At 47.3% G+C, this 23534-nt stretch overlaps 1 protein-coding gene across 3 annotated transcripts in view; it reads right to left on the reverse strand.

Annotated features, from left to right (window-relative positions):
* CLYBL (citrate lyase beta like) overlaps positions 1-21640 on the reverse strand; it is a 298831-nt gene extending 277191 nt beyond the window's left edge. For all 3 annotated transcript variants that reach the window (XR_002732819.2, XM_031934942.1, XM_023218021.2), the window contains exon 1: positions 21568-21640. Coding sequence is in view for 2 of the 3 variants with exons in the window: in XM_031934942.1 (XP_031790802.1) it covers positions 21568-21629 (62 nt within the window). In the remaining variant the exon portion in view is untranslated. The remainder of the gene's footprint in view (positions 1-21567) is intronic.
* Positions 21641-23534: the final 1894 nt, after the last annotated feature.

Consider the following 23534-nt stretch of genomic DNA (forward strand, 5'->3'; position numbering starts at 1 on the left):
GCACATTAAATGTTTGCAGAGCCTAAACGCTGCTAATCCCTGCTGGTCACTGGCTAGCTGCTAATGCTTAGTGGTTCCCACAGAAAAAAAAATGTGTAGGGCCATACAAGGTCTCAGAGCCACGCCGGTTAGCAGTTTCCCCCAGGTTCCCAGAAGGGACAGGAGTGAGTAAACAGGGTGCCTGGTCCTCAAGGAGCTTACAGCCCGATAGACATCGAACGAACAGCACAATTCCCAAGTCGGGGACTCAGCCCAAAACAGGCCAAGGTGATGAACGAGCTCCAAGGGAGAAGGCATGAGAGCTCTTCCACACACTGGCCATAAGGAGGCAACAGAACTGAGCCTGTGAGTTCACACTTTCTAGCAGGCCTCATTTCAGTAAAAACCTGGAGTGTCTGGGGTGAAGGATGAGAGTTGGGGAAAAACCAAAAACAGAATTTCAAGATAAAAGTGAATGTTATTTTGGATCCTGCTAAGATGCCTCCACTGAGCTGGAGGACCATGATTTTCTTAAAATACAGCTTCCTGATGCTGAGCTGGTCCTGTGCTGAGGAAAGGCTGAGGGTTCAACAGGCGAGAAGTTCTGAAAGAAACAGAAAGTAGCTAGGACAGGGAACTGGCTAGGGAGGACCTTTGACCACATGCACTCAGCCTGGCCAGGCTCTCCAGGGAATACTTCAGTGCTGGGGTAAAGCCACATTCAGACACTGAGGTTTCCCTCTGCCCACAAATCAGCTGCATAAACCAACAACGTAAACGAGTTGTACGGAAGATGCCCTGTTTATACTTTTGAAAACTCTTTTACAAAAGAGAGAATACTGAGGAATCTAAAAACAGCATTGGCCTATGTTCAAAAATTCAAGCCAAGAAGGAAACTTCAGATTTGATATCTTAAAATTAGCAGGAATGTTTAGACAAATCTATAATCTAGGAAAACATACATACACCCACACTCATGCATAAAAACTTTGCCTTTCCACCCTCTCATGTCAAATAGATAATCAGTGATGGATTCTGTTTACTGTGACCATATGATGATGCAGTCATTCAGGAATCATTTAATCAGTGCCGACTGTGTCAGGCACTGCACTGGGCACAGGCATAAAAGGTGAACGTGGAGTTTCCAGCCCAGTGCGGGAGACCAAACATAACAGGGAGATGCACACATTCGTGGCTGGTGACAAACCGTAAGTGTGATGAAGAACGGGGTGCTGTGAGGGAGGAAAAAGGCAGGGAAGGGAGGACATGCTTCAGGTGGTCACCCCTGCTCCAAAGACACGGCCTTTAGGTATCTAGCTGATGTTGTTTTTTATGTCCACTGTTTACTGGTGTTCTTATGAATTGCATACACCCCATACCTAGCATTCAACGTGTCATCTCATCATTTAATTCTTTTTTTTTTTTTTTTTTTTTCGGAGATGGAGTCTCGCTCTGTTGCCCAGGCTGGAGTGCAGTGGTGTGATCTCAGCTCACTGCAACCTCCACCTCCCCGGTTAAAGTGATTCTCCTGCCTCAGCCTCCTCAGTAGCTGGGATTACAGGTGTGCACTACCACACCCGGCTAATTTTTTGTTTTTGTTTTTTTGAGACGGAGTCTCGCTCTGTCGCCCGGGCTGGAGTACAGTGGACGGATCTCAGCTCACTGCAAGCTCCGCCTCCCGGGTTTACACCATTCTCCTGCCTCAGCCTCCCGAGTAGCTGGGACTACAGGCGCCCGCCACCTCGCCCGGCTAGATTTTTGTATTTTTTAGTAAAGACGGGGTTTCACCACGTCAGCCAGGATGGTCTCGATCTCCTGACCTCGTAATCCGCCTGTCTCGGCCTCCCAAAGTGCTGCGATTACAGGCTTGAGCCACCGTGCCCGGCCATTTTTTGTATTTTTAGTAGAGATGGGGTTTCACCATGTTAGCCAGGATGGTCTTGATCTCCTGACCTCGTGATCTGCCCATGTCAGCCTCCCAAAGTGCTGGGATTACAGGCGTGAGCCACCGTGCCCAGCTCATCTCATAATTTACTTCTAGATGGACCTTGGATCTGAATCCTCTGAGCCTCAAAGCCCACGGTCTCTGGAACTAAGAAGAGAAGTGTTAAAAATAATAATAATAAATAAAAGCCCATGGGTGTTTGCCTTCCCTGCTTGAGGGAAGAGAAGAAGGCCAGTGACGCTCGGTAAGTGGACTGTGTGAGAAGAATGAAAGGCAGTGAGAGAAAGAGGTAGGAGGGGAAGATCACATGCTCCTTGGAGTCCAAAGGGAGGGCCAGGGTTTACTATAAATGCATTGGGAAGGATGTGAAGCAGATAAGTGAAATTAACCAATTTGTGCATTTAAAAATGATTAGGAGGAAACCGCGAGATACAACTTCACACCCACTAGGATGGCTGCAATAAAAACAACGGAAAATGGCAAGTGTTGGCGAAGATGTGGAGAAATCAGAACACTTGTGCATTTCTGGTGGAATATAAAATGGTGCAGTCGGCCGGGCGCGGTGGCTCAAGCCTGTAATCCCAGCACTTTGGGAGGCCGAGACGGGCGGATCACGAGGTCAGGAGATCGAGACCATCCTGGCTAACACTGTGAAACCCCGTCTCTACTAAAAAATACAAAAAACTAGCCGGGCGAGGTGGTGGGCGCCTGTAGTCCCAGCTACTCGGGAGGCTGAGGCAGGAGAATGGCGTAAACCTGGGAGGCGGAGCTTGCAGTGAGCTGAGATCCGGCCACTGCACTCCAGCCTGGGGAACAGAGCGAGACTCCGTCTCAAAAAAAAAAAAAAAAAAAAAAAAAAAAATGGTGCAGTCACTGTGGAAAACAGTTTGGTGGTTCCTCAAAAAGTTAAACATAGAATTACCATATGGCACAGCAGTTCCCAGTTATAAATCCAAAGGAACTGAAAATAAATACCTGTACATGAATGTTCATAGCAGCACTAGTCACAATCGCCAAAAACTGGAAACAGCCCAAATGTCCATCAACTGACAAACAAATTTTAAAAATGAGTCAGGTGTGGTGGTGAGTGCCTGCAGTCCTAGCTGCTTGGAAGGCTGAGGCAGGAGGAATCACTCAAGCCCAGGAGTCCAAGGCTACAGTGAGCTATGATCATGCCACTACACTCCAGTCTGGGTGACAGTGCCACTATACTCCAAACTGGATGACAGAGCTACATTCTGTCTCTGAAAAATTTGATCTAATTTAAAAAATAAACAAAATGTAGTACTATATCCATACGAAGGAACTGGTAAATGCATAGACAGAAGATAGACCGGTGGTTGCCAGGGGTTGAGGAGAGGAGGGAAGGGGGAATGACCGCTCAATGGATACAGAGTTTTCCTTTAGGGTGATGAAAATGTTTTGGAACTAGATGGAGGTGCCGGTTGCACAACATTGTGAATGTACTAAAACACTCTTGAATAGTACACTTTTTTTTTTTTTTTTTTTTTTTTGAGACAGAGTCTCGTTCTGTCACCCGGGCTGGAGTGCAGTGGCCGCATCTCAGCTCACTGCAAGCTCCACCTCCCGGGTTTATGCCATTCTCCTGCCTCAGCCTCCGAGTAGCTGGGACTACAGGCGCCCGCCACCTCGCCCGGCTAGTTTTTTGTATTTTTTAGTAGAGACGGGGTTTCACCGTGTTAGCCAGGATGGTCTCGATCTCCTGACCTCGTGGTCCACCTGTCTCGGCCTCCCAAAGTGCTGGGATTACAGGCTTGAGCCACCGCGCCCAGCCGAATAGTACACTTAAATATTGCTTGGAGGGGTACCTGTAGATGTAAACAATCCTTTTCCACAGTGGTCCAGATGACAGATGACCACTAGGGTAGGGCAATGGAGACAAAAAGAAAAGGACAGATTCAAGAGATATTTTTGGAACCAACAGGTCTAGATGATAGAACGTACATCTTTTTTTTTTTTTTTGGGACGGAGTCTCGCTCTGTCACCCAGGCTGGAGTGCTGTGGCCGGATCTCAGCTCACTGCAAGCTCCGCCTCCCAGGTTCACGCCATTCTCCTGCCTCAGCCTCCCGGGTAGCTGGGACAACAGGCGCCGCCACCTCGCCCAGCTAGTTTTTTGTAGTTTTTAGCAGAGACGGGGTTTCACCGTGTTAGCTAGGATGGTCTCGATCTCCTGACCTCGTGATCCGCCGGTCTCGGCCTTCCAAAGCGCTGGGATTACAGGCTTGAGCCACCGCGCCCGGCCGAACGTACATCTTAATACATGCTGGCAGCACGTAACATGAGAGGCAATGAGGGAACTCAGCCCATTAGATAGATGGTCATTCTAAGAGTTCAAACCTGAATCTAGAACAGTGGATGCGTATGCAGAATAATGGCCCCCGAAGATGTCCACGTCCTTATACCCAGTATCTATTGATATGTCAGGTTACATGGCAAAGTGGAATGAAGGTTGCTAATCAGCTGACCCTGAGTTGAGGCCATTGGCCTGGGTTATCCAGGTGGGGCCAATGTAATCACAAGGGTCCTTATAAGTGGAAGAGGGCAGCAGAAGCAACAGAACCCGAGAGATGGCAGCAGTGGGGAGAAGAATTCAGTCCACTGGGGCTGACTTTGAAGATGGATAAGGAGCCATGAGCCAGAGAATGTGGGCAGCCTCCAGAAGCTGGAACAGGCAAGCAAACGAATCACCCCTAGAACTGCCAGAAAGAAGGCTCTCCATCCCTGTAAACACCTTGGTTTTAGCCCACAAAACCTAGCTCAGACTTCCAACCTGGAGAAGCATAAGCTAACAAATCTGTGTTAACTTAACCAGGGGAGTTCAATTTTTTTGGCTTCCCTGGCCCACATTGGAAGAATTGTCTTAGGCCACATATAAAATCCACTAACAACAGCTGATAAGCTAAGGAAAAAAAAAATCATCAAAAAATCTCATAATGTTTTAAGAAAGCTCACAGATTTGTGTTGGGTCATATTCAAAGCCATCCCGGGTCATATGTGGCCCACAGGCTACAGGGACAAGCTTAATTTAAGCCATGATGTTTGCAATAATCTGTTACAACAGCAATAGGAAACTAATACAATGAAAAAGAGTTGGCACCTGAAGGGGAAAATCAACGAGCCTCGCAACAGATGGGGTGTGGGTGGGAGAGGAGAGGAGGCATCAAAGACAACTGGGAGTTCTGCATCTCGATCACCTTAACACAGGGAAGGGTGGCAAAAGTCAGCACAGAGGTTAGAGCTCTCAGAGGTGAGACAGATGGCTGGCTGAGGTGTCCAGGGAAGGAAGACTTCCAGGAGGAAGTGGCGCTGATGACTCAAGAGTGTGGGGCATGGTGAGTGGCGCATGTGGGCCACAGGTAAGCGGCCTGGGGGAAATGGACAGATAGGAGGATGGGTGAGGAGGTGTGTACATGCCACGCTAAGGGGCCTGGACTTTATGCGGCAGGTAATCGGAGATCACTGGGAAATGTATGCTGTCTGAGGGGGTGGGCACCATGATCAGAGTACAGCGTTAGGAAGCTTAAAAAGTGTATTTACGTGTTAAGAGGTGGGGAGAAGAGGTTTAACGGTAAGGATTCTCCCAATCCCCTGGTGCAGGCATGTCACCAGATTACCTGGTAAATCCCTGACGTTTTGCGGGACAACTAGACACTGATGATTCAAATGCACAGCTTGGACCTTTGTCCAGAGGACATGAGGGGTGACAGAGACACTCCAAGCCTCTCCTATACCCATATTCTCTTCCTGGTAGAGGAGAAATTCTCTTGCCTGGCTGACTCCTTGGCAGTTAAGGTGTCTGCAGAAGACATTTCCTCATTTCCTTCCTTATTTCCTTCCTTCCTTTCTTCCTTCCTTCCTTCCCTCCCTCCTCCCTCCCTCCTTCCTTCCTTCCCTCCCTCCCTCCTTCCTTCCTTCCTTCCGCCGGAGTCTCGCTGTCGCCCAGGCTGGAGTGCAATGGTGGGATCTCAGTCACTGCAACCTCTGCTTCCGGGTTCAAGCGATTCTCCTGCCTCAGCCTCCTGAGTAGCTGGATTAGAGGCGCGTGACCACCACGCTCGACTAATTTTTGTATTTTTAGTAGAGACGGGGTTTCACCATGTTGTGCCAGGTTGGTCTCGAACTCCTGACCTCGTGATCCGCCCATCTCGGCCTCCTAAAGTGCTGGGATTACAGGCATGAGCCACTACGCCCAGTGAAGGCATTTCTTAAAAGGTGCAGCACTTGGGACGGGCTACACATCTGACATGAGCACTGCTTGTTTTCTTGGGCTCACTGGTCATCCCCGGTGGGCTGCCGGCTGATGGGCCCTAGAACAGGCAGACCCCACGAGAGTGCTGTGGTCCAGGCTCTGGGCATTTACAAGCCAGCTTGAGGGTACCAAGTGAGCAGGGAACCCAAATGGAGAGGAAAAAACTGAAAGAGGTGAGATGTAGGCAGAAATCAGGTACCCACTTCTGAGTCAAAATCCGACTAAAATTTAGGATATCTACCTTCTCTTACTCCGGAGTTCTTTTAGGTTCTGCATCTCAGTACACCTGAATTATTTTAGAATCCTAACCCCTTGGCGCTGTGCTGTGTCCATCATAAGTCACCAGAACAAAGTGCCTGGTAGCACTCCATGCTACAGGGAGAGACACGATGAGGGCGCCGCCCCTTCTGAGGACCTAAAGGGTCAACAACACACGACCAAAAAAATCTCCCTTAATGGCAAGAGCAGGCGGTAAAACCTATTGAGTGCAGGCTGTACCCATAAGTTTGGGGGAGGCAGAGCTTTTATCTTCAATCTCTGGTCAAATTGAGCTCAAATAGACCAAAATAACTTAAGAGCTCAAAAAGCTATATATTTTATATTTCTGAATTCCCCAAGGTCGTCTTACTTGAGGGCAACAATTCCTTTCTAGACTGTGGAATGTCAACTGGCAGGAAGAAACTTGTCCATCCTCCTTTTGATGGGTGAGAAAAATAAGGCACAATCTAGACAAGGGCCAACTGCAGGTCAGCATTGGACTTGAACCCCAGAGTATCTATCCAGGAGCTTCCTGCCTCTAGCAGAGAGTTAGTAACTTGATTTTAAACTTGTTTTTGACAGTTGCAAGAAAAACTTAAAGAGCACCTGAGGATATTAAAACAATTCTGATTTTTAGGAGCTAGACTAAGTTTCTACCTTAATATGAACTAAAAATATTTTCCTAAAAGTAGAAACCACCTGTCTCAGTCTGTTTATGCTGCTATTTTAAAAAGTATCACATACTGGGCTAATTTATAAACAACAGAAACTTGCTTCCCACAGTTCTGGAGACTGGGAAATCCAAGATCAAGGTGCCAGCCTTGGTGTCTACAGAGGGCTGCTCTCTGCTTCCAATATGGCGCCCTGTTGCTGCATCCTCATATGGCGGAGGGCAAGACTGGAAAACTCTCTCTGAAGCCTCTTTCAAATGGTACTAACCCATTCATGAGGCCCAGCTCTCATGACTTAACCACTTCCTACAAGGCCCCACTTCTTAATACCACCGCAATGGGAATTAAGTTTCAACATGAAGTTAGTACTACCAGGAGTGACCACAGTACTACCCAGGAGTGACCTGTGACTGGCTAGTATAATTCAAAGAAACTTAAACATCACATTTCTGTGCTCCACATAGAACATGCATTAACAATAGCCAAAAGGTGGCAGTGACCCAAATGTCCATCAACAGATGGATGGATAAATAAAATAGGGAATATGCACACAATAGATTATTCAGCCTTAAAAATGAATGAAAATCAGATACCTGCTATAACATGGATGCACCTTGGAAGATATTATGCAGAGTGAAATAAGCCAAACACAAAAGGATAAATATGTGATTCTATGTATGTGAAGTAACTAGAGTAGTCAAATTCACAGTGAAAATAATGAGAACGGTGGTTACCAGGGCCTGGGTGCGGGAGGAAGGGAACAGGGGGTTAGTGTTTAATGTGCACAGGGTTTCAGTATGGGAAGATAAAAAAGTTCTGAAGATGGGTGGTGGTGATGGCTGTAAAACAGTGTGAATGTACTTAACGCCACTAAACTGTACACTTAAAGATGGTTAAAATGGGCCGGGTGTGGTAGCTCATGCCTATAATCCCAGCACTTTGGGAGGCCGAGACGGGTAGATCACCTGAGGTCAGGAGTTCGAGACCAGCCTGGCCAACACGGTGAAACCCTGTCTCTACTAAAACTACAACAAATTAGCCGGGTGTGGTGGCGGGCACCTGTAATCTCAGCTAGTCGGGAGGCTGAGGCAGGAGAATTGCTTGAACCCGGGAGGCAGAGGTTGCAGTGAGCCGAGATTGCACCACTGCACTGCAGCCTGGGGGACAGAGCAAGACTCCATCTCAAAAAAAAAAAAAAAAGTTAAACTGGTAATTTTCTTATGTATAATTTACCATAACAAAGAAAAAAATCCACTAAATCTTTAGAAACACTCAAAATATTTCATTTCCTAAATCTCTTCATGTTTCCTTCTGAAAATTTATATCAGGCACTGCCAATGATTGTTTTAGGTTCTGGATATATAATAGCAATGGAATAAACCAAGTCCCTGCTCTCATGAATATCTGGGGGCTGGGGTAGGGTACAGGCAGACAATAAACAAATAAGCATATGATATGTCTGGTGGAAATGGGGCAACAGGAAAAAATGAAAACAGCAGCAAGGGGACGGGGGTAGTGCAGAGGCTGGTAAGGGGGTGGAGACTCTGTTGTACAGGGTGGTTAAGGAAGACCTCTCTGATCTGTGACATCTGAGCTAGGACACAAAGGGACAGTGCTTCAGGCTGACAACACAGCCCAGAAGAGGAGGCCGGTGAGGCTGCAACAGGCTAGGGAGAGAGGAGGTCATATAGAGGGCTGGAGCGCAGAGCTACTTCTTCAGTTTCTCATAAACTTTTAAAGGGGCCGTTTATAGGTCAGTATAGAAATATTTCCTCTACCATCCATGTGTCTTTCATTTGCCTTAAAACGAACAGAAAAAACAACTCTTACATCTTCTGAAAGAGGCATTTGTGAGGGCCGCCTGCAGACTGCAGACTGCTTGCGTCTCCCATTGCTAGAGCACCCTCCAGTGCCTCACTACGAAAACAGCACTTGGCATGAGGTTTTCTGTTTGTTGTTTTCATTTCCTAAACTTTTGTTTTTGGCCACAGAATGTGGGCATATCAACCTTCTCACAAACAATACTGTGAGATTGAGTAAGAAGACAAGTCAAGTGTATGCTTTCAAACAAGCCTGCACTACTTCCAAAGTGGTATAAATATATGTGTGCAATGATGTTTTTAATGACCATATAAACTTTCAAAAGATCCACAGAGAGGCCCTTATTAGGGACAAAAAGTGCCAAATTTTAGCAATGTAGAACTGTGAGTTAAACAGTGAACACACTCTTCCACTAAACTAAGACCCTCATTTTACTGGGGGGGGCGGGCAACGGGACAATGAAGTAGGAAGTATTGTCTTTTACACTTTTCAATATTTGGGGTTCTGAATATCAATATTGAAAAGTGTCCTGCAAATACAGACACCAGGGTCATTCTTCCTTCTCATTTAGACACAGTGAGGAGAAACAGTTAAGACAGACTTGCCCACCCAAGTACTCTCTTAAAATAGAATCCTTACTTTCTAAGGAAACTTTCATTCCCTTGTTATTGTTATTATTATTATTATTTTTTTTTTTTTTTTTTTTTAAGACAGAGTCTTGCTGTGTCACCCAGGCTGGAGTGCAGTGGCCGGATCTCAGCTCACTGCAAGCTCCGCCTCCCGGGTTCCCGCCATTCTCCTGCCTCAGCCTCCCGAGTAGCTGGGACTACAGGCGCCCGCCACCTCGCCCGGCTAGTTTTTTGTATTTTTAGTAGAGACGGGGTTTCACCGTGTTAGCCAGGATGGTCTCGATCTCCTGACCTCGTGATCCGCCCATCTCGGCCTCCCAAAGTGCTGGGATTACAGGGTTGAGCCACCGCGCCCGGCCCTGTTATTATTATTATTATTATTATTACTATTGAGACAGAGTCTCGCTCTGTCACCCAGGCTGGAGTGCAGTGGTGTGATCTTGGCTCACTGCAACCTCTGCCTCCTGGGTTCAAGCGATTCTCCTGCCTCAGCCTCCTGAGTAGCTGGGACTACAGGCACGCACAACCACACCATGCTAATTTTTGTATTTTCAGTAGAGATGGGGTTTCACCATGCTGGCCAGGCTGGTCTTGAACTTCTGACCTCAAGTGATCTGTCCACCTCTGTCTCTCAAAGTGCTGGAATTACAGGTATGAGCCACCAATGCCCAGGCCATTCCTTTATTATTAAATAGAGCACTTCTGCCAATCTCAAAGACCTAACTAAGAGAAAGATGTTAACATGTGGTGTAGTTCAAAAGAGGTTCATGGCCATGTACAGAAACACCCATGGGCCAGTCCAGTGTGACAGCCAAGGCTGTCGTGGTAGCCAACAGGCCTTTTTAGGTCTGGTGCTGCCAGTCAGGTGACCTGCGTGACAGTCTGTGCCTACTTCAGTGTTCATGGGTCTCCTAATGCAAGGAAATGGGACAGATGAACCTCCAAGAGGCATACACCATCCAGGGATATATCGACACACCCTTGTGGAGGGTGATTTGTCAGCAAGCATCAAAAGGCTTCAAATGTCTGTACTCAGCAAGTTCACATATAGAAATTTACCTCCAAATACTTAAGTAAGGGTATCCACAGAGATTTGGGGATAGGAACATTTTTCTCTGCATTTCCCAAGAAAAACTGGAACCAGACTTAATGAACAACTGTGGTTATACACATACAAATATATATGTGCTCGAGTCATGTGGAACAATAGTGAACATCATCACTGCTCCTAGATTAACATCCTTAAATGTAAACAAAACATAAAAACAGCTGGGTGTGGGAGCACATGTCTACAGTCCCAGCTACTAGACAGACTGAGGAAGAAGGGCTACTGGTGCCCAGGATGTCAAGGCTGCAGTGAGCTGCAATAACACCTGCAAATAGCCACTGCGTTCCAGTCCGGGCAACATAGCTGCACCAGTCTTTAAAAAAAAAAAAAAAAAGCCAGCACGGTGGCTCATACCTATAATCCCAGCACTTTGGGAGACTGAGGCAGGCAGATCACGAGGTCAGGAGTTCAAGACCAGCCTGACCAACATGGTGAAACCCCATCTCTACTAAAAATAAGAAAAATTAAAAAATTAGGGCCGGGCGCGGTGGCTCAAGCCTGTAATCCCAGCACTTTGGGAGGCCGAGACGGGCGGATCACGAGGTCAGGAGATCCAGACCATCCTGGCTAACACAGTGAAACCCCGTCTCTACTAAAAAATACAAAAAACCTAGCCGGGCGAGGTGGCGGGCGCCTGTAGTCCCAGCTACTCGGGAGGCTGAGGCAGGAGAATGGCGTGAACCCGGGAAGCGGAGCTTGCAGTGAGCTGAGATCCGGTCACTGCACTCCAGCCTGGGCGACAGAGCGACTCCGTCTCAAAAAAAAAAAAAAAAAAAAAAAGAAAAATTAAAAAATTAGCCATGCATGGTGGTGTCTGCTTGTAATTCCAGCTACTCAGGAGGCTGAGGCAGGAGGAGCACTTGAACCCAGGAGGCAGAGGTTGCAGTGAGCTGAAACTGTGCCACTGTACTCCAGCCTGAGCGACACAGCGAGACTCCGTTTCAAAATAAACAACAACAAAAAATCAAAGCAGCGAAATTAACAGCTATTCCAAACCTGGTTTATGGTGGAGAGGATGGGGTGAGAAAGGAAGGAATGAAGGAAAGAAGGAGGGACTGAATCTCAAGTCTGCATCATCAGGTGCTATTTAATTGATAAGCTATAACACATTCAAGCAGCAACATGAAATAAATTAAACCTGTTGGAATTACAGTGGATTTAAATTCATACCCAAGTGACCTATATGAAAACACAAATATTATTTCCTTGCTATCTTCTTTATTGTCTAATAAAATTCTAAACCTCACAGGATCATGAGCAATGTGTGGAATTAATGAGCAATGTGTAACAGCAGAACACAGCTCCAGCTGCATTCAGGGTAGGAAAAAATGTTGTTTTTATAATTAACAACTTTTTATATGTTAAGAAAGTTAATTAAACCTACTAATAGCTCCTCCCCAAGGAGCCCAGCCTGCTTTTCCCAGCCTTCTTAGAAACCTGCATTCCTAAACTTTCAGCCACCAGCACCTATTGGCTTCCTCACAGGGAGTCACGCATAAAATGGCAACTCCTACAGAGTGGCCACCACCACATTTAGTTAGGAAACTGTGTGACCGAAGGCTGTTTTCAGAAAGTCTATCAGTCAGACCGTGACTGTTCCGAAGCTATCACTGGAGACTGCTGAGGCTGAGTGGTATGAGCTGCCCTGAGGGCACTCCCTATGGATATGGGTCATGTCTTGGGACAGGCTCACCCAGCCATGTCTCTGTCCTCACCTTTGAGGCTTCAGGTGTGCCTCCTGAGAACATGCCACCTGCAGATATCCTGTTATTAGCAACTGACTACCATGAAGTATTTCTAGACGAATGAAGCACTCGTGTCACGCAAACATTCTGCAGAATTCGGGCACTAAGGAGAGCTCCTTGCAAGGACAGAGTCTTCACAGCAGCCACAGTTACTCAGTCGAGTCGGATCAAGCATGTGGCAAGAAACTGTCCTCAACTTCCCTCTGGATCCATGGGACAGAGACAGGGAGGGAGGGATCTCTGCAGTAAAGAGATGATCTTCAGGTCCCAGTCTCCCCGACTCCTTGGCCTCTCCCACAGAAAGCATGTGGGTGACCCAGTTTCCTCTAGATGGCTCTGCTTCACGGTAAAACTCTACCACAGGATAACAGTATGTAGGAGCATGAGCCCCACACAGCTGCAACAGAGCCAGAGGCCAAGGTGAGGCCATTCAGTAGGCACGGCACAGCTGAACTGCGAGAGACCTCCCTGGCAGGTGCAGCTCCCAATTCGGGCCCAGCCACCACAGCCAGTTCTTGCTCACCAGTTTGGCTGCTGCCCACTGGATTTTGCTCAGGGAAATCTGATTTCCCACCAATTCCACTGTCCAGCCCAGGCATGTCCCTACCCCTAGGCTACTCCCGGTCTGCACACTGTGCATACAACCGCCTTCCTGGTGTTGCCTGCTCCCTCAGGGTCTGCTCTTCAGCCCCACTCTCGGCAGCAGCCGTTCTTTCTCCACCAAAGCATTCTGAACACTCTCTCTCCATTGTAGAATGGACACCATTGCAGAAGACTGTTGCTCCAGTTCTTTTTTTTTTTTTTTTTTGAGACGGAGTCTCGCTCTGTTGCTGGAGGTGCAGTGGCCGGATCTCAGCTCACTGCAAGCCCTGCCTCCCGGGTTTACGCCATTCTCCTGCCTCAGCCTCCCGAGTAGCTGGGACTACAGGCGCCCGCCACCTCGCCCGGCTAGTTTTTTGTATTTTTTTTAGTAAAGATGGGGTTTCACCGTGTTAGCCAGGATGGTCTCGATCTCCTGACCTCATGATCCGCCCGTCTCGGCCTCCCAAAGTGCTGGGATTACAGGCTTGAGCCACCGCGCCCGGCCTCTGTTGCTCCAGTTCTTGAACTTGAGGTCTACCATCTTAGACCACGGGTCTTTTTATTCTTTCTCCCAGCTTCTGTCAATTCCTTTCCTTCTGGGCTCTGTATCCTGCCCTGCACTCATCCCCTCCAACTCCATCCTCCTCCCTGTTCCTAGTAAGTACCCGTCTTCATCCACAGCCCTTTACTTCTCCACCTCTATGGTGAATGGCCACCCTGGTTTGCTGGGACCTAAGGGGTTTCTGTGAACATAGGACATTCCATGCTAAAACCAGGACAGTCCCAGGTGACTGAGAGGATTAGTCCCTTTACCTCCCAGGGCCATTTAAAATGACTTTCTGCCTCACAATCCAAAATATCATTTTTGTTTACACATCCCCTTTCTCACCATGCATGTGGGCAAGTGAAGTCAACTTCTAATGATACCAATAAACATTTTAAAATATCTAACACTTCACATTGGCCTTTTAATGCCAGTTCAAGTAGCAAAGAACACACATTCATCCTGACTCTGAGTTAGTTCTTTGCAATGTGATTATTTTTCCATTTCTCAGTCATGTTTACCCTGTCTCCTTTTCAGTGAGGTTTCTCCCCTTTCTCGCTCACTGCTTCCATTCTTCTCTGCCTTTCTCTCCCCATCGCTCCCCTTCTCCCACCTCCGTCCTCCCTTTGGGTCCCTTCCCTCCCTTTTTCCTTTAGTGGCCTCACAGCAGTACAGAGGGACAATAGTGGTTGTCACGGTAACCTCAGGAGGCTTCAAAGATGAAGCCAACCCTACAAAAGGCCTATTGGGACCCTGACAGGTAACCCCATCCAGGCCCCTCAGCCACTTTCCATGGCCCCCGTTTCCTCACACACTGTCCCGTTCCTGTTGACCAGAGTTTCAGGTACTTAGCTTGCAGTTGTCGCCTCTCTAAACTGCCTTCATTTTTTTTTTTTTAAATCAGATTCCTCTCCACCATGGCACTGCAAAATGTGAAGTACCTTCCTGGCACATTCCTTGGCTGCTACCACTGAACACACACAACCAGGGAGCCCTTTTTCTTTTGGAGTCTTACTACTGAATACTTTAGAAAACAGAGTATCAACGTAAGACATTAAAAGAGATGACAGGTACCAGAAATCTTGCAAAATCTGCTAGAGGGAATTAAAACAATCCTTGGAGGAAATTTTATTATTATTATTACTACTACTACTACTATTTTTAATAGAGCCTTGCTCTGTCACCCAGGCTGGACTACAGCAGTATGATCACAGCTCACTGGAACCCCAAATCCCCAGGCTCAAGGAATCCTCCCACCTCAGTATCCCAAGTGGCTAGGATCACAGGCACAAGCCACCACATCCAGCTAATTTTTAAAAAATTTTTGGGCCGGGCGCGGTGGCTCAAGCCTGTAATCCCAGCACTTTGGGAGGCCAAGACGGGCGGATCACGAGGTCAGGAGATCGAGACCATCCTGGCTAACACGGTGAAACCCCATCTCTACTAAAAATACAAAAAACTAGCCGGGCAAGGTGGTGGGCGCCTGTAGTCCCAGCTACTCGGGAGGCTGAGACAGGAGAATGGCCTAAACCCAGGAGGCGGAGCTTGCAGGGAGCTGAGATCCGGCCACTGCACTCCAGCCTGGGCAACAGAGCGAGACTCTGTCTCAAAAAAAAAAAAAAAAAATTTTTGTAGAGACAGCATCTCACTATGTTGCCCAAGCTGGACTTGAACTCCTGGCCACAAGTGATCCTTCTACCTCGGCTCCCAAAGTGCTGGGATTGTAGACATGAGCCACCAAGTATGGCTGAAAAGTAATTACTGAGTGCTTATATTTAGAAAGTAGACCCTGGATGGGTGCAGTGGTTCACATCTGTAATCCCAGCACTTTCGGAGGCCGAGGTAGGTGGACTGCTTGAATCCAGGAGTTAGAGACCAGCCTGGGCAACGTGGGGAAACCTCATCTCTCCAAAAATACAAAAATTAGCCAGACATGGTAGCTAATGCCTGTAGTCTCAGCTACTTGGGAGGCTGAGGCAGGAGGATTGTTTGAGCCTAGAATGTGGAGGCTGCAGTGAGCCAAGATTGCATCATTGCACTCCAGCCTGGGTGACACAGCAAGACCTTGTCTCAAAAAAAAAGTAGAAAGGTCTAAAATTAATAATTTAAATTTCCACCTTAAAAAACTAAAGGGCAAATTAAACCCAAAGTAAGGTGAAGGTAGGAAATAATAAAGATGAGACTGAAATCAATGAAACAGAAAACAGAAAAAAAAAATAGAGAAAAATCGATAAAATCAAAAGATGGTTCTTTAAGAAGAGCAATACAACTCGAGCCAGACTGATGAAATAAAAAACAGAGAAAAAAGAACTACAAATATCAGGGATGAAAGAGGACACATCACTACAGATGACACAAACAGTAAGGAGATGACAGACTAGAGGCAGGGGTAAGAATTAATTGCAAATGGACTCAAGAGAATTTGGGGGGGGTGATAGAAACTTGGATGGGGGCCTAAAACTGGATTGTAGTGATGGGCCTATAAACTTACTAGAAATTACTTAATCATACACTCACAAAGGTGAATTGTGTGGTATATACCTTTGTAGGGCTGTAAGAAAAAGGATGAGGACTCAGCATGAACAACACTAGGCATGTGAACGTGACAACTTAGATGAAATGTACATAGTCCTTCAAAGATACAAACTACCAAAGCTTACTCAAGAAGAACTAGATAATCTGAATAGCAATATGTCTATTAAAGAAACTAAATTTGTAGTTTAACACTTTTTCCACAAAGAAAACTGCAGGTGCAAACATATAGAGGCAAAATCTTACCAAATTTACACAAATGTTCCAGGAAATAGAGGCGGGAACTCTCCAACACATCCTGGGACCGTCACCATCCTAACACCAAACCCAGACCAAGGCAATATCAGAAAACTATAGGCTAATATTCCTTATGAACATAGATACAAATAATGTTAACAAAATTTTAGCACATGCAATCCAAACAATACATCATGATCACTGGAGTTTATTCCAGGAATGCAATGGTCAGCTTAACGTTTAAAAAGTCAATCACTGTAATTCACCAAATTAACACACTGAAGAAGAAAAGCCTTGTGATCAACACAATAAATGCAAAAAAAAAAAATTTATAAATTTAAATCCATTCTCCTTTTTTTTTTTTTTTTTTGAGACGGAGTTTCGCTCTATCACCCAGGCTGGAGTGCAGTGGCCGGATCTCAGCTCACTGCAAGCTCCGCCTCCCGGGTTTACGCCATTCTCCTGCCTCAGCCTCCTGAGTAACTGGGTAACTGGGACTACAGGCGCCCGCCACCTCGCCCAGCTAGTTTTTTGTATTTTCTTTTTCAGTAGAGACGGGGTTTCACCGTGTTAGCCAGGATGGTCTCGATCTCCTGACCTCATGATCCGCCCGTCTCGGCCTCCCAAAGTGCTGGGATTACAGGCTTGAGCCACCACGCCCGACTTCAAATCCATTCTTGATCAAAACTCCATGCAGGCTGACTTCAGGGAAAACTACAGAAAAAGGACCTCTGAAAATCCCATCCTCCATAAAATCAATGAGAATATTGGCAAAAATGGTCAGAATCAACTTTTGCAGAATTCTAGAAATTAAAGACTTGCAGCAATATAGGGATCATTTATTCAAGAAAAATGGATGAATCTCAGGAAGAACGGCAATTGTTGTGGGGGTTTAGTTTACACTATCCGTTTTCCCCAGCTCTATGGTAGACTTAAAAATCAACAGCCCCCATCACAGCGAAAACCAGCAGCATGGAAGCCACTAGACGGGGGAAAGCCCCATTTCTGGAAAATGTCACTATTTGACCTGTCTTGTGATTCCTTGACAAACCCTACTTGCAAAACTGTTTTTATTTGACCTGACTCAGAGCTTGCACAGTGGAAACAGTATTTTCCCAGGGCATTTGTCCAAACAATCAGAAGTACTTACTTAACATCACAGCTACTTGAGATGGAAGATAACAGGGCAAACAACCAGCTAACCAAAACACTTAAAAGGTAAAAATGGAGAACACGATATCCATATAGAACTCTAAAAAGTTGTGACACGTTCCTGAGACTCTAGGAGGCCACACACATGTGCAAGGCTGTATACCTGCTAAGGAAAGACCTTAAGAGATCATGTCTAGCTAACCTTCAGTCTCTGTGTAAGAAGGAAGTGGAAGCAGGGGCAGAGTAGCAAACTGTGGCTGAATGTTGAAGACATGTCCTGACACACACAGAGTCCCTCAGCAAAGACTAGGAGACTTACTGCTTCCAGGAATTTAAGGAAATCTTTGTCTAATTGTTATACTACTAAGCTAACCAAGCGGAGACCTCAGTGGTCACACATGACAAAGAACACAATGCAGAATTAGTTTATAAAGTCACTAAGCAAACAACAACCAAAAACCATGGGAAAAGGGAGAAATCTGATTTCCAGAGTTGCCCCATTATATGACTTAAAATGTCCAGTTTTCAACAGAAATATACAAGACATGCAAAGAAACAAGCAAGTATGACCCATATGCAGAGGAAAAAAGTAGCCAGTACAAACTGTTCCTGAGGAAGTCCAGATGCTGGACTTCCTAATTAAATCATCTATCTAAAGTATGTTCAGAAAACTAAAGGAAACTATGCATAAAGAACTGAAGGAGGCCAGGTGCAGTCGTTCATGCCTAGAATCCCACTGCTTTGGAGGCCAAGGCAAGAGAATCATTTGAACCCAGGAGTTCAAGACCACCCTGGGCAACAATGCAAGACTCTGTCTCTTCAAAAAATTTAAAAATTAGCTGGGCACAGTGGTGTGTGCCTGTAGTCCCAGCTACTGGGGAGGCTGAGGCAGGAGGATCACTTGAGCCCAGGAGCTGCAGGCTGCAGTGAGCTATGATCGCACCACTGTACTCCAGCCTGGAGACTCTGTCTCTAAGAGAAAGAAAGAAAAAAGAGAACTAAAGGAAAGTATGAGAATGATGTTTCAGTACACAGAGAATAACAACGAAGAGATAGAAAGTACAGAAAAGGGCCAGGCACGGTGGCTCATGCCTGTAATCCCAATACTATGAGCGACAGAGGCAGGCAGATTGCTTGAGCCCAGTTCGAGACCACCCTGAGCAACATGGCGAAACCCTGCTCTACAAAAAAACATAAACAGTTAGCCAGGTGCAGGGGCGCACACCTGTAGTCCCAGCTATGTGGGAGGCTGAGGTGGGAAGACGGCTTGAGCCCAGGAGGCAGAGGTAGTAGTGAGCCAAGATAGCACCACTGCACTCCAGCCTTGGTGACAGAATGAGACTCAGTCTCCAAAAACAAAGAAGCTCTGGATTAAAATGAAAATGATTTGAGCTGGACAAGGGAGGAATCAGCAAACCTAAAGACTGGTTGGCCGGGCGCAGTGGCTCACACCTGTAATCCCAGCACTGTGGTAGGCCAAGGCAGGCGGATCACGAGGTCAGAATATCAAGACCATCCTGGCCAACATGGTGAAACCCCATCTCTACTAAAAATACAAAAATTGCTGGGCGTGGTGGCACGTGCCTGTAATCCCAGCTACTCGGGAGGCTGGAGCAGGAGAATCGCTTGAACCAGGGAGTCAGAGGTTGCAGTGAGCCAAGATGGCGCCACTGAACTCCAGCCTGGTGACAGACCGAGACTCCATCTCAAAAAAAAAAAAAAAGACAGGTCAATTGATATTGTCCAGCCTGAGGAACTGAAAGAAAACTGAACAGTCTCAAAGATCTATGGGGTTCCATCAACTACACCAATATGCATGCAATGGGAGCCTCAGAAAGAGAAGAGAGGGATAAGAGAGCAGACTTTTTTGAGAGAACAATAGCCAAAAACTTCCCAAATGTGATGTATACACATCCAAGAAACACAACAAACTCCCAAGAGGATAAACTCAAACAGATTCACACACATCACAATAAAACCACTAAAAGACCAAGACAAAGAGAAAATCTTACAAGCAAAAAAAAAAAGGGAGAGAGATTCATCACTTACATAGAACCCTAATAAGATTAAAGTCTGAATTCTCATTAGAATACTGGAGGCAAGAAGACAGTGAGATAATACACTTTAAAATGCTCAAAGGAAAAAAAAATGCCAATCAAGAATCCTATATCCAGCAGGTAGACATGTCGAGAACGGAGCCAGTGTGCTAAGGCGGGTGAAGAGCACTGTGAATTAACCCCCAGTGCTGGCGTGGGGACTGTGCTTGCTCACTGGACCCGCTACTGAACAGTCCACAGAGGCTAGCCCCCTCAAAAGGAGCCAGAAAAGGGCCCTTCTGGACCAGCCTGGATACACTGCCTGAGCTGCTCCTCTGGGGCTAGAAGTGACTCCCACAGCCAGGGCCAGGGGCAGTGGAGGAAATGGGAAAGTGGGATGCATACGATTAGGTGGGTCCTCCCATAGGTGGGTGACTGAAGAGGCACAATGCAAGAAGACCTGACCTGGCCGGGCACGGTGGCTCATGCCTGTAATCCCAACACTCTGGGAGGCCAAGGCGGGCAGATTACCTGAGGTCAGGAGCTGGAGAACAGCCTGGCCAACATGGTGAAACCTCGTCTCTACTAAAAATACAAAAATTAGCCAGGCGTGGTGACGGACGCCCTGTAATCCCAGCTACTCAGGAGGCTGTGGCAGGAGAATCACTTGAATCCGGGAGGCGGAGGTTGCAGTCAGCTGAGATGGCACCATCGCACGCCAGCCCGGGCGACAAAAGCTAAACTCCGTTTCAAAAAAAAAAAGAAGTTCCAGACCACCAGGCTGGCCGTAGTGGCTCACACCTGTAATCCCAGCCTTTGGGAGGCTGAGCTGGGTGGATCCTTTGAGGTCAGAAGTTCGAGAATAGCCTAGTCACTATGGCCCCCGTCTCTACTAAAAATACAAAAATTAGCCGGGGGTGGTGGTGCACACCTGTAATGCCAGCCACTCGGGAGGCTGAGGCATGAGAATCGTGGAGGTGGAGGTTGCAGTAAGCCGAGATTGCACCACTGCACTACAGCCTAAGTGACAGAGCGAGGCTCTGTCTCAAAAAATAAGAATAAAAGTAAATAAATAAAGAAGTTTCAGACCAGGAGCCATAGACTTAGCGTTTGAACCAAACTCTCTCATTACTGGTCATAGAGCTTTGGCATTCCTTAACCTTTCTGACCCTGTTTTTCATCTTTATAAACATGACACCCAACTTCTTCACATGGTGGTCAAGGGAAACAAATGAGACCATGTACGTGCACGTACCTAGGCGATCGGCAAGTGCTAGACCAGCAGTTCTCAGAGTGTAGTCCAAAGACACCTGAGGGGGTCCCTGAGACCCGTCGAGAGGGTCTGCTTGGTCCTACCCTTTCCCAACTAATATCTGCATCTGCATGAGCCAAGCATTTCTTTCAAATACTTCCTCCAAAACAGCTGATATGAGACTCCAGCTGTCCTTTATTAAACCAAAGAAATTTTCAAAAATATAAAAACCATGAGCCAATCTTCTCACTTCTGAGAATATTTTCATTAAAGTGCTATTTGTATTAAAAGTTAATGGGTTTGTTATTAAGTGAATATTTTTTAAATTTCTGGTTTAATTCCTCATACCACAAAAATCAATAGATTTAAGCAAAAGCTTTCGGGGTCCTCAAATTATTTTTAGACGTGTAAACGGGTCCTGAGACCAAACCATTTGGGAACCGCTGTGTTAAACGAACCGCAGGTGTTCTTCACCAGGCGAGCCGCCTCTCAGAGATAAAGATTAGCGCGTTCACGTTTGCCATTTGTGGGAGGCAGGCAGTTTTGTTCCTTGGGGTTGAGTCCGGGTAACTCGACTAAGGTGTGTACCCATTTTCCGGGTGCAACAAGGGCCCACCCACAGGGAGACGGAGGCGGCAGCGACCTTGGACGAGGTCGAGCCAGCGCAAGGGAGGCGCATAGTGCTCCCGTCCGGCTGGGCTCCCATGAGGGACTGGGGAGGCCGCGCCCGGCCCGCGGGGTTGCAACGGGAGCCCACCCGCGGTGAGCCGGGCCGGGAAGGCGGGGAATGGGAACCTGCACTCACAGCCTCAGCAGCGCCGCCGCCGCCGCTCCGCGCGCCGCCCTCCGCAGTAGACGTAGCGCCATCTTCCCGAAGCGCGCGCCCCGCCCTTTGCCTTTAGCCACGCCCCCCCCCCCTTCCCCCCCCCCACGGCCACCCCCCCGTCCCAGCCCCCGCCTCGCTCTGTCTTCGCCCCGCCCCGCCCCGCCCCGCCCCGCCCCGCCCCGCCAGCCACGCTCTCCTTCCTCCCAGCGTCCGCTCTGCCCCGCGGCCAGTCCCGAGGTCACCTGCCCCTCACGGCCAGGGCTCGGGACCTTCGTCCCCGCTGTCATGGGGGACAGACCAGAGGATCTGAATGGATGGCTCCTCTTTGAGGGGCCTCTCTGGTGACCGAATCCAACTCTCCCTGAGCTTCTGAGTTTTTGAGGCAACTGTTGACAGACTGCGTTTTCCCAGCCAGAAGAGCCAACATTTCTAGGGATTTCTTTGCAGTTTTTGTTGTTAAAATACCGCCTAACACTTTGTGAGCCCCACCACGTTCATATCTTGGTTAGCAATTAATCTAGAGTGGTCAAAGAGAATGCAGGAAGGTTGCATCCTGGAACACACATGCCTGCAATAGGTCAGAGCAGCTGTTGGCACTCTCTGGGCAGGGAAACTGGCAGCAGCTCTTTATTCTGCCCCCTGCGGTCGTTCTGCAGCGGTGAGAACGCCGAGGCGTTAAAACAGGCTGGGCCCTGCACCTGCCTCTTCTTTCACCTTCCCTGATCCAGCCGGCCTCCACCTGCGGGTCTTCACCTGCCCGGGCCCGTGTTACCCCTTAACCATGTCTTTTCCTTCACACTCAGCATGTTTCATTTTCAGCTGTGACTCCGTTCCATTCACGCTCTAAACTTAGACACCTGAAACCATTTCTCAGAACCTTCCAGTGGAAACTGACTTGTGCTCTTGGATGCAAAAAGTGGCCGTTTCAACAAACAAAAGCCTGTTCAGCCAGAGTGGGTTTCAAGATTTGGAAAAGTCCAGGTGACTGGGAACATGGATGCTAAACTTCTGCTGAGCCTAAGAATTATTGTTATATTCCATACCAACAGGAGAGACTGCTCAACCCCTTGGTGCCCTCCCCCAGCTCCCACGCCTGCTCCACCTCAGGCCTCTCCTGTCTACTCAAATTTGGTCACTTTCTTGTCACCACCTTAGTCCCAGCCAGTGCCCAGCCCAGCCATACTGAAGACTGAGGCAAAGGCAATTTCAGTAACACCAATCCTGTCTTTAATTAAAATTTTGACATTTTGTTCATAATGGGATTTTTCCATTATCTTGGTTTTTAGTTTAGAATATTACTTTTTTTTTTTTTTTTGAGACAGAGTCTTGCTCTGTCGCCCAGGCTGGAGAGCAGTGGCACGATCTCGGCTCACACACTGTAATCTCCACTTCCTAGGCTCAAGCGATTCTCATCCCTCAGCCTCCCGAGTAGCTAGGACTACAGGCAAGTCCCACCATGCCCAGCTAATTGTTTTGGACTTTTAGTAGAGCTAGGGTTTCACCATGTTGGCCAGGCTGGTCTCAAACTCATGGCCTCAAGTGATCCATCCACCTCAGCCTCCCAAAGGGCTGAGCTTACAGGCATGAGCTACCACGCCAGGCCAATATTACTTATCTTAATTACTGAGACTTCTCCTTAAATTTTGCCTCCCAAGCTGGTGCTGCACTCGCCTCACTCAAGTCTGCTTCTAGCCATTATCATCCTTTACCTGGATTATTTCAAAGCCTCCTTGCTCCCATTCTTCCCTCCTACAATCACCCGTTTGCCATACAACCCAGCTGACCTTTTAAAAGCATAACATATCTCCTACTTCCAGAGTTGACTTGACTTTGGTCAAGTTTCGGAAGCTCTCTGTTTCCTCATCTATAGAATGGGGTATAAATACCTCATCACCTCATAGGGTTGTTATCATGATAGACTGAGTTTACACATACCTAGAAAGAGA

Source organism: Piliocolobus tephrosceles, chromosome X (assembly GCF_002776525.5).
Source record: "Piliocolobus tephrosceles isolate RC106 chromosome X, ASM277652v3, whole genome shotgun sequence".
Taxonomy (NCBI): Eukaryota; Metazoa; Chordata; class Mammalia; order Primates; family Cercopithecidae; genus Piliocolobus; species Piliocolobus tephrosceles.